Below are 12,367 nucleotides of genomic sequence, written 5' to 3'. Positions count from 1 at the left end.
TCCGCTGACCATCACTGTTTTGTGGTGAGATGGAGCGTTGTTTGGATGTGGGTCACGACATCATATGCAGAGATTTAAGAGGTTGGATGTAAGGATTCGTGCAAACAAACACCGTCCACACGCACCGGCGTGCAGCGGGATTGAATGACTTGCAGCCAAGTATTATCGGTAATTTAACCCCTGCTTGCTTAATAGGTCTCCGGTGCGGGGTGGGACAGACTGCATCGTTGCAACGCTTGCAACTAAGATAAGGGAGAACACGATAGGCTCACCGCGTAACCTATATCCAGCTTCAGGTAACCGCAGACAGATGATGACGATTTGTAAGCAATTATTAGTCGTTCTTATCGTGTTGCCGTGCTTCCGATTGTGTGAAGGAGGAGGAGAGAAGGAGATTTTTTTTTTATTTCTTATCGCCACTTTAGCTTCATTGGGATGCGCTGATCTATTTTGCACACGCACTGTCTACACCTAGACCGTAATGCACTGCGCGACACGTGCTGGTTAGAGACGTGATTGTGTTCGACTGCACGATGCATATTATCAACGCCATTCGATCATACTCTACAACTGGAATATCGTTTTCTGTTCTTTTTTTCCGAGCAGAAATAATAATATTGCATAGATAGGGAACTGAGCCGCACTAAATGTGGGTCACTCTGTGTGGGAATACAAAAATAGAGCCTATTCTGTCAATTTATTACGCTCGAAGTGTTGCACACGAGTTAATATGATTTTGTAATCCAATACGTGCCACGAATGAATTCCGCCGTGCGGCGTTAAATATTTGCGTGAACACGTAGCCGATACATATCCGCGTAATATGGATATGGTTCTTTATCATTTGAAGTGTAGTTTTATGCTCAGATAGAAAAAAATACTCTTTAGTTGTAAAGCGTAGAAATACCACAGAATATTTTAATATTTTTCATTTTTCCGAAAAGATACTTTTGTGAAAAACTCTAATTTAAATTTTATTATATTTTTTATTCTTCTAATTTTGATTCGAAATTGATTAAAAGCAATGTTGAAACAAAACAATAAACAAACAAATAAATCATCTTTTTCAAACCATTCGTAGCAACAGTCCGCATTAGCAGCTTTGTTTGCACTCACGATCAAAATTACGATCACTTTCGATCATCTGGAAGCAATTTTCCCAAACAGCAGCCACACAAACAAACAATCATTAACCGTCCACTGTACAGTACTGTTGAGTGATAGAAATACACAAAACACGATTTAAACAATATAGATGGAGGCGCATGGTCTCCGCTATCATAACGGATGGGTCAACGGACGCTTGCAGGCCTCCCACTGTACCTTTTTTTTTCATCCAAAAATTAAAAAATGCATCCCATCATTTCGTGTTTTTGTTTGTAGTATCCGATTGAGAGGCATTTCATTTGCTTAATTTCCCACAGTAAATCCCTCATCGTGCGACTGTAATCAATAGCCAGGTCTGCTCAGCACGCATCGGGAAATCATAACACCCCACACACGTCACAGCCACACGCCCAACTCACGCACGCACACACACACGTGTCATCGGGGTGAAAGATTAAGGAAAAGTGAGCTGCTACCCGAATTACCCAAGCAACGAGAAGCAACGTGCACGTGCGACCGGTTCCGCGGGCACGGGCGGAACAATAAACACACGCGCGTCCCCTCCATTTGCTCGTTGGTCTCGATCAACATAAACAACAGAGATTTTTGCTCCCCTGCTGTGAAGCTGGGTCAACAGTGATATTCCCTTCATCGCCGGGTTATGATCGACCGGGCCGACTGTCTGATCATGCTGCTGGTTCATGATCGTTCTTGACGTTACGGTTTTGATCCATACGGGGAGGTAGTTGTTTTTCTCTCGCTTTCGGAAAATCATACACTGAACAATACTGGCCCTGCGATCTCGCGATCACATGATCACTTTTCTGTGTACTGATGATGTTGAGAACGGATAAAGCACCACCAACTACCAACTTGAAAGAACATCATTATGAGATTGGCTTTCACGTCATATGACGTGGTTTTGGGACCGTTGTTGAAAATGCTCCGCATTCAACAGAAGTGTACAGTAGCGTTAAAAAATGGTGTAAAGAAATACGTCCAAAACACTCATCACACCACATTTCTACCGTAGCCGGACAATTGTTTATTTACGAAAATAAAGCATTCCGCCTGGTAACCCTGTACGAGGGGATGGGTAAGGAAATGCATGAATATAGAAATATACAACACAACAAAAAAAAAGCAACAATGCAGGGTCGTTGTGACCATGTACATAAACACACACATGCGCGCGTCTTCACATCAATGAAGCAACATCGATCATAACGCTTGCATCCCGTGGCCCACTCATGAGGGAATGCCGTGAGTAGTTCATCGCGGTCGCCTGAACTGTGGCCGTGCAGAAGCTGTTAACGTAAACACAAAGTGCATCCTCGATGGTACGGCTTGTTTACCGGCACATCTGCACGGAACGATGTGAAGGGGGAAGGTGGAAAGAGCGAGGAGTCTGTTGCTGCGTCCAGCTAATTATAAACGAAACCATCATCGACGCCCAGTTCCGTGGACATGTTAAGTAATTGTTCGGGAGCAAGAGTCCCTGGCTACTGTGCAAATGGTAGCGGAAGGCGGAAAAAAACGCAGGATGTGTAGGGAGGAAAATATGGAGCACACTCTCGGATGGTCGACACTGTCCGTGGGGTAGCAACATAATGGCATAATGAGTGCCAACCATGAACGAGTGGTGCACTTGCCTGAGGGGGGAAGTTAAACATGAGTTCGGAAAACTGGTGAAACGGTATGTTTTTTTTTTGTTCTTCTTCTACACGTCTAACATCATGCAGCGAGAATTGTGTATTGGAATCTCATTAATACCCGTTCTGAGCTGTATTGGCATTATGTAAAGGCTTTAAAATAAAAAATACCGTTATTCGTCGATGAACGGGATAGTTCTGGTGTCAAAATTATTGATAATATGGATTGATAATGAACAAGTTTGAGGAGGAAAGGAAGGCTAAATTTATCATATTAAGTTCCTCTTTTTGGACGAAATAAGCTCCTTTTTTACGAGGATAAGTTCCTGTTTTTGGACGAGTGGACGCATTTCGATTTTAATTCTTATTTTCTCCTCGAATGATCATGATTCAGCTTAGACTTTTTCAAGCAAAGATTGTAATGCGATTCGAAGAAAAATTGAAATTTCTTTAAATACTGTTTCGAGTATGAGTATTTGGTTCCAATATTTTTTGCAGACTTCGGTCAGACTTCCAAAAATTATCTTTTCTGAGACTCATTTCTCCTCAGGACATCGTTCGCTCAAGAAGCGTCGATCAATAAGCTTCACTCCGTCATTTGAAGTTAGTCAGGTCATTCTAGACTCTTGCAATCAAGCCACATCCAGCTATCGTCAAGGATTTTTCATAGTTTTGTTTGAAGATTTTGTCGATTTTTGTATTGCAGAAAATTAAAACTGTTTGTTAGTAACTTGCAACTCTATACTTACTCGCGCTTTCTTCGGCTTTGGTGTGCGTGGTTTCCGTTTGCGCTGCGGTATCTTGCCTGGGAACTCCTGCAACTGTTCGCGGCCCGCCATATAGTCGAGATGGGGCGGTACGGCAGCGTACAGTGTCCCACCGGACGAGGACGGACTGATGAGGGTAGACGATGATGGGATGCTGCCGAATGAACTGCTCGCTCCACCATCCATCCCCAAACAGTGCGGACTACACCCGGACGAGGAGGTTGCCTGTGACGTGGATCCTTCCGATTCGCTCGAGTCACCATCATCCTGCCAGTTGAACTGGATCGGTTGAAGTTGGTGACCTTGGTGACTGTAAATCGAACGCGAAAAAACCCGTTATTGTAGTTTTGATTTCTTGGTTCTTGGAGTTCTTTTGGTACTTACTAGTGCGGTGTACCGGATGAACACGATGGTGTGTCGAGGGAGCTGCTAATACCGCTGCTACTGGAATGGCTTGTTGCTGAACCGGGTGTAGGCTGTGACGGGGGCATCTGTGTGTACGGAAGAGTGGGTGTCTGCTGGAAGAACACACGTGCACCATTGCGTCCACCGTTGGTGTGCGCGGGCGTCCTTGGGAAGAACACTTGCCCCGAACCGTAGTAGCCTCCGTTAGCGAACGGACTGCAGGAAGCGCTCGGGGGTGACTGGGACAGAGGCGTTGGAGGACCATCTGTGAAGGATGTACAAAGTGACAAGTGGAGAGAAATTAATATTGACTTACTCACAGCTGTATATCACCACTCACAGGTGGCTACAACTTGTTTCTTTTAAAAATATTTAAAATACATCAACAATTCACTAACATGGTATAACCGATTGCTGAAGTTGACTCATGTTACTGCAATCCTATCGCAAACCCTAACTCTAAGGTACCGCTACTTCCCAATAAAGAACCCCTACCAAGCCCGGAAGTACTTTGGGCACAAGTGCTCCAGTAACAAAAGCCTTTGTTGCGTACCTTCACTTCTTCCGATAGTGGCACTTCAACCCGACCTAACGATATGGCGGTCCAGCGATACTCTATATAAAGCACAACCACCTACCATCGTATCTCGTGTATCGAGCCTTTTCCTGTGTTCAATTAAAATTCTCACCCAATGACTCAAGCGCCTCGGAGATATCGTGCTGCAACCGATCTGATGGAAATGATGGAGCAGAACGGTCTGGGTCTGGGGTTGGACCAGTAAAGCTCACCCGTTACCGTTACCGTTAAAACCGTTAGTTTGAGAAAGAAGTTTTGCTTGGTCATGCTTGGGAAGTTCTGAGTGATATCCTTAGAATAAATCAACAAGAGATGTCCTTTGCATAAACCTCAAGAAAAAAAAAATTAAATTTGAAAAATAAGTTATTAAAGAAAAAATATTACTAAGACTCAACTTTAAAATTTAAACCAATAAATTATACTGCAAACTACGAAAAACTTTCACAAAAAGACAATTAAAGCACAAAATACCTCAAGGATAAATCGATTAGTTGGCAATTATTAGCTCAAAACGAGTCCCCGCATCTCCACAAAGGGATACAAAGGGGAACTGACCCGCATTCAAAGATCTTTAATTACGGTTACCTTTCTCAACCAAACCAAGCGTCCTGTGTGAGTGTCTCGATTGGTTTGATATAAAATTGAATGAAATCAGCAAAAAAAAACACACACACACACTCCTCTTCCGAGCCGTGTGGTAATATAATAAACCAAGCAGAAACAGGATATCGAATCGAACAAGGAACATTCCACCATCGCGGCGCATACCCTTTTCCCCATTTAAGGGCACAACAAAGGTACGGTTGGGGAAGGCAGAAAAAGGGACCGATAATAATTAAAATTCTCACGTGTGTGTGTCTGTGTTTCCATCCGCAAAACGGTGGAATCATCGATGGATGGGTGATCGTCAGTGGCAATAATCATAATGATGTTTCGCACGACCGCACCGCCATCAACGTTTTGTTTGCGAATCGAAGAAACAGTCCTACCGGTATGCTTGATTACGATTTAAACGATGCACAACACGATGGTTGGTAGAAGACAAAAAAGGGCAAAACATGGCGAATCACAATTCACACACCGAGACCTAAGCAGTGTGTGACATCATGATTGACCGCTGATTGACTAATAGGCGTCGGATGGGATTTTTTTGTGCCTCTATGTATCTCTATCCACGTCACATATGTGAACGGGGGGAGGCGTTTTTTTTTGTTCAAACAAACCCCCGCACTTCGACTAGGGATGGGGGTGGGTTTTCCTTCGCGATCTCACACGCTAATGGGAGCATTGTTTTAGCTCGCGGTTAGTGACGACGGTGCCATACTGTCTGCTGCGTGCAGCACCGTAAGCTTCCGCGTTACCCACTTTGTTTGGTGTTTCGTTACATGAGTTCTTCCGGCTAGAATGGAGTTATTTCGTTGTTTTTTTGTTAGTGTGTTATTTGAAACTTTTCCGCTCGCGTGTCTCTATTTCCAAGAAGATCAAACCGTTTTCGTTTGTATTGTTTTTTTTTTTGTTGTTTCGATAATTTCCCAAAACCAGTTGGTGACTATATTTATCCATCGCATTTATCACCTATTAGCCCTCAAATGGATGGGAAAACACACGGACAAAGTGGATTGCTACTTAGTTACACATTTTCTTATCGGTTTGAGATCATTCTCCCGATCGTGTCGGTTCGTTTTTTCTCGATGAGCACGAGAACACAAGATTTTTTTTTCTCTATGTGAAGTCTCATTTACATTATCGTCCAAGCGATAGTGATCGAGGGGGCGCTAAATTGTGGGTTCAAACAAAACGCGTGCCACCGGTTTGTAGTTGCTTTTTTTTGCTGTGTAATTTGTAAGCTTTGTGTGCTTTGAGTTGAGCTGTTTCTGAACCAGAACGCAACAGAAGTGGGTGGATAAAGGTGATGGAAAATCATGTGTTGGTAAAATAAAATATCTCGCACAAAAAAAAAAGTTTAATGGGAACTAAATTACTCAAATTGACTTCTGCTATATTTTGAAAGTAAATGGATTAAATATATGAAAGTAAATTTATCATCCATGAATTCCGCATACGAAATGCCATGGATTGATTGTCCACTTTTTTATTACAATCACAGCTTATAAAGCTGCTGCGAATAAATGGGGGGTACAGGTTCATTTTCAACTCAACTGCATCGAATGATTTATCGCAACGGTTAACCAAATCCTGCCACGAAGACGAATATGAAAGCATAATGGATCAAAAACCAAACCATGGTGCAGAAGGAATGAAAATAAAACATTTATTATACGGACAGCTACTCGCGCTGTCCTCCGATGCACGGATTATGCTTCATTTGTATTTTCCATCGCTTCCATCGTCCAGCGAGGGAGTGAGGGCTTCAGAGCTACGGTTGCAAGGATTTGGGACCGTTTTTTAATTTTTTTTCTTCTCTCTATCACCACGGAAACATCCATCCATTTCCTTCCCGATGGGAACGCGCGCGAATGGACGAAGTAAAAGCACCACAACAAAACATTAGCTAAAGGGGTGGTTAGGGGGTTGGGGGTGAATAAAGGAAAACAGGGCCACGCCAGAGGTCAACACCGGTAAAAAAAACCGAAACCCGACACGGGCGGCTGATATGGTTCACCTCATTTGAATATGAAAACACGGCTAACAAAAAAAAGGAAAAGAAAACCGACGGCCCAAGATTCATCCTGTACGTCCTGCCAGCCTGACGCGAGCTGCATACGGTAGCTGCAATCAAGAACTCGTTCACTCCCGTGTCAATGCACTCCCGGTGTGTCACGGGGGTACCATTTGGAGCCACAAGCAGAACACACAAGAACATGGTGACGGAAAAATGGCCGCAAGCGTTCTGGGGGCTGTTTGGAGCGAGGAAGGGTGAAAGAAAAACCAGTTCCATGGTGTGGCCTACTTATCTTGTGTGACGCCTTCGCACCACGGTTCAGGGGAGGGTTGTAGGATTTTTGTTGTTGTTGTGGTTGCCTGTGCAGCCCACAAGAAGGACAATTTCCGAGTGGGCAACGGAACGGATTTTGATATCAAAAAATAAAAAAAATAAATAAAAGAAGGTAGGTTAAACCCGTTTCGATAACGCTTGCTGCACACTACGAACAATGTATCGATGGTAACGCTTGTGGAACTTGCATCGATAAATCGCTTCTTATGCTACAAAACATGCGTAGGATTGGGGCGTATTTTAATTTAAACGAGTTACTAAATAATGTAAAAATGTATTAAAAAACAAACTACATCAAAATCGACTCAAAGCAAGTAGAACTCTTCTTTCGTCTCTAACCGAAACGCACCACGAGAAAAGCGCGCCAAAAACTTCCAATCCGTGGCCAAAGGCTGGAAAACAAAAACATATAAAAAACACAAAACCATACCAGATGGGTATCAAGTAAAAGAGTAAAGGAAAGGAATCGAAAAGTCGTTGTACTCTCGGGATGACGCTGGCGATGGTTGTTAGAAGGTTGATTGCATGAAGTGCACGTGGAGAAAATAAGAAAAGACGCTCCCAATACGTACACAAACAAAGTGCGCGTGGCTGCGTTCGAGTATGTCTCGCAGCAAGGGAAAGAAAAAACAAATGCTCTGCAGATGCATCGTTGCGTTGGATGGGTTAGCAGTAAAACTGATATTAATACGCACATGTCATAAACTTGAACACTAAATTTGATGCTTAGGAGGATCATTTCAGAAGATGTAATACTCAGGATAATAAACACCAGAAGCAGGAACCTTGGAACCTTTCACTATAGCTCAATTTGATTAACTTATTAAGCATTTTATTACAAAAATATTTTATAGAAAATGTTTCTACTGCATAAAGAAAAGTAAAATATCAAGATCTCAACATTACTTCAATCTTGTAACATTAATATATTTAATGTTTCTTTGAATATTTTAGCTGCTTGAATTTGTTCAATTGCTAGTCTTCGATTGAAGAAACTAGAGTAAAAGGAAAAGATAATTTCAACGCTACGTTTCCCAAGAAACCTTCAGGATTCGAAACCTTCAGAGATTCATGAACTTTTAGAGATTTCCAGATTCTTTCAAGAGTCTTGACTAATGATACAAAATACTCTTCACATTAGGCAAAACACTAGTGTAGATAACAGCTCTGTCTCTAATATAATCTACCTAAGCCGTAAATACATGCTAACAATGATGGAAGATTGAAGTTTTAGAGGTAACTAAGCAAGAAAAAAACTAGAATTAAGAACCCGAAATCCATGCTTGAGACAAGATTCGCTTAGAATAAAAGAAAAGTAAAAACTACAAAAAGAAAGTAGAGTAGCAAGACTGGCAGAGAATGACAACTTCGGAAATGGACGATGCGTCAGAGACAAACAAGCAGCGAGACCCACAATGTGATCTCGTCTTTGGTACGATCGAATGACAGGCCCCTTTCGGACAGTCGCGCATCTAGAACCGTACGGTGAAGGTACAGTGCCGTAAAGCGAACGAACGGCAAAAACGTAGCATCAGAACAGACGAGAGTGTGGCAGCAGCGAACAAACAACGAACGATTGCTGGTTTCATCATCAACAACAGGGCAAGAGGAACAAGAAAAAAAAGGTTAAAAATGAAGAAAAAAAAAGCATTAAGGAAAAATCGTAACCGATGAAGCGTTACCGGCCCGGCGGATGGAGAAAAGCAAAAAAGAACTAGAAAACGGACAACAAAACCGGGAGAGAGTAAAGTGCAGCATAGAACGGATGAAGAAAATCGAGCAACAAGAAACAGGGCTCGATTGTAAACAAAAACAGAAATCCGTTCACTGGCCACATCGCGTCACATCGTGTCCGTTTCCACCACGCCATTTCCCCCACTGTGTGTGCGGTGCAGTTCGCACCCAAAAGTGCATCCCAGTCCAGTTGCGAGGTTTTGGGTGATAGTCTCCCAGTTTGACCAGCGCGCACACCATCATCATCCAAACGCAATCCTGAAAATGTGACCCAACACAGATACACGCACGAAAAACGGCGCGCTTCTACGTCGTCCACGGACGTCCAGAATGAAGAAAAGCGTGAATAATAAATAAATAAAAGCGATAAATAAATAAAAAGCTGCTAAGGGGCTGACAACGATGGGCAGGTGACCGGTGAGGGAGGCGCACGAAGCAACGGATGGGATGCAAAGGAGAGAACCTGATTTTTAGTGTGTTCGTGTGGCTGGTGTTGACCTGTGCGTCTGTACCATGGATTCTTAATCGTCGTAGTAGAAGTATAGAAGTATATAGTCGTAGTAGAAAAAAATGAAAAGATAAAAACGCGTTGTGTGCATGCACTTGCGTGTAGCCCTGTGTACGATGCAGGGAAACCCAACGTAAAGAAGAAGAGCTTGAAAGCAATAAGAAGAGACACATTGTGGTACGGAGCGAAACTACAGAACAAAACAAAAACGTAAAAAACGTAAAACGAGCTCGATCAAATGAAAGATGGCAAAAGGAAACGAGGGAAAGAGGTGAAAAGAAAGGATAAAAAAGAAAGTACGATTGTAATTATGGATCAGGACAGATATGATGGAAGTAAGCGGAAAGGATGGAACGCAGGACGAAGGGGAAACGGTACGTTGTGTAACGTGGACAGAATAATTCTTGGGCCAGATTTTCAGACAATCTGAACACTTCTGGTGTTAGTGAGTTTTTCTCGAATTGTGAACGCGTATGTGTGTTTGTGCATTTATATAAAATATCACTTGGAGCAGGTGTGGAGAAGACCAGAAGAGGAGATCATCGAGAAAGAAACGAAGCGGTGAAATGCTGGATGAAAACAAAACGAGAACCAAAACAACTTTGAATTGAGAAATCGTGGTAAAAAAGAAAAAAGGGAGATCAAGACGCACATTTTGAAAAAAAAAATACTTTAAAATTGCGCCAAAACGAAAAATGAACGAAAAGTGAATAAAATGAACAGTTCATTCGTTTATAATATCGTGTGCAAGTGTTAAGATGAGATTCTGGCTCGCACGTAAGTTAGTTTTTTGTTTACTTTTCAAACCACAACAGCACGTTTGTTGCGCGGGATGATATGAACAGACCGGAAAGGACGATTGTAAGTTCCCGCTCAAAATCTACCCCTAACAACAAACAACTCCACTGAGTGTGAGCCTCCCGACTGACGGTAGCCTGCACATGCAGTGAGATGCGATCGTGAGATGTTCACCGCGTGAGATGAGATGCTGCTACAAGCGTGGTTTGCTGCACAAGCGTTCGCAGTGGGATGAAATGGACGGATAAACGACGTCCAACCCGAAGGGTGTGGAAAGAACCCGATCCCCCCATCCCCCCATTCCACTTTCCCGCCTGTCCCACATGTGTTGTGTACGTTCTTCTTTGTTTGTCCACCCGGGTTTTTGGGGTCGTTGAAACCGGGCCCAGGTGTTCTGCGTTCGTTCCCGGTTCTTGCGAGCGATCATTTGTTTTGCCACGCAACCCGCTTCCCGTTACATACCCTTCAGCGGCCGCGAAAGTACGAGCGCAGATTTCAACGATCGGGCAAGCAACGAAACCACAAGCATGATGATCGTATGGCGTGTATGGGCGCGCGATTCTGTTCGTCTTGTTCTTCCATGGCTCATCCCCAATGTATTATCGCGCGACGGTACGAAGGATGGATGTTGGGGATGTTGGACAGGGTACGTCAATCTGAAATCGTCTTGCGATGGAGCTTTCTTTCCATCGAAGGGTTTATTGCAGCTTCCAAAATGGATTTATTGTTCTTTGCCTGTTTCGTCTTGGCTTGCATCCACTACACCCTTATCCACACTCCAAAAAAAACCCTGACGAGAGTCACGCAGCTCAGCGTCTTTCCTCACGCGCTTTGGAGTGTAAAGGGGCCCCCTGGTACATGTGTGTCTGTGTGTGCGGTTTGGCTACCGAAGCGTAATCGATTGCTCAATTCTTATTTCTCCAATTTACGTCTCAAACCAGCGTTGGTGGATAGGTAAAAGGGCAAACCACGGGGTGGAAAAAGAAAGGCCCTCCCTGGTGAAGAAGATTTAAATCCCATTTAAAGGAGAGAAAAGCCTCAAGCAACCACACAGAACTACCGTTCAGCACAACCAAAGTCATCGACCCGTGGGGGGACGGGAGCCGGGTAGTAAAGCACGGGGTAAAGAAGAGAACAGAGCTCCAAGCGGTACGTTTGCGCGATCTTCGTGCATTACGCTGACCGAACGGGGCTACCGAACTGGTGCAGCTAATCGGCCAAAGCACACGCTGGCCAATATTAATCCTGCTGCTTGGTGCACCGTCACGTTTCTGTTACGGCTGCAGGCATATGCATTAGGTTTGAATTCGGTGGCCCATCTGTTTCGGGGGAGGAACACGTTTTCTGAGTTGTTACGCAGTTTTTTTTTTTTATTTTGAAGCTACTGAATTGATGTTGACTGTAGATGGTTGGATGGAGCTGTTTTTTAAAGCTCTTTTCTTCTGCAGACCATTGGTCATTGTCCAAAAGTGCAACATTGTTTGACGCACAAAAAAAAGAAAGAAGGTATCACGTCCTTTTGCTGTGTGGGATATTGATGAAAGGGTGTCATTATCGGCACGAAGATACAGAACTTATTAAAACCGGATTGATGGAAGCTATTTGATGCAATTTATGTATATGTGTGGTTTTTTGTAATGATAAAAAAGAATCTTAATTATGAAAACTGTATCGAACTTTACTCAGATGAACTAATGATACGCAAGTACGTTTTTGTGTTGTTCCCCTCAATGAGAAAGCCAACTATAGAAGAAAAAAAAGCCCCTTTTCATAAAAACCAAAATGTTGTACCAAAAGAATAATGTGCTCGTTAAACGATAAAGCAAGAAAGAGCATAAACTATTTTCACGAATATTCAAAAGC

General features: G+C 43.1%; 1 protein-coding gene across 1 annotated transcript in view; it reads right to left on the bottom strand.

Annotated features, from left to right (window-relative positions):
* Positions 1-12,367, bottom strand: part of LOC125763088 (secreted protein C-like) — a 62,323-nt gene that overhangs the window by 4,399 nt on the left and 45,557 nt on the right. Inside the window, exons 2-3 of the mRNA XM_049425903.1 lie at positions 3,911-4,196; positions 3,509-3,836 (exon numbers count right to left, since the gene is read on the bottom strand). Of these exons, the coding sequence (XP_049281860.1) occupies positions 3,509-3,836; positions 3,911-4,196 (614 nt within the window). The remainder of the gene's footprint in view (positions 1-3,508; positions 3,837-3,910; positions 4,197-12,367) is intronic.

This window comes from Anopheles funestus, chromosome 2RL (genome assembly GCF_943734845.2).
Source record: "Anopheles funestus chromosome 2RL, idAnoFuneDA-416_04, whole genome shotgun sequence".
Lineage (NCBI taxonomy): Eukaryota > Metazoa > Arthropoda > Insecta > Diptera > Culicidae > Anopheles > Anopheles funestus.
Note: the sequence above shows the minus strand (reverse complement) of the source record. Positions and strands in the feature narration are given on the sequence as shown.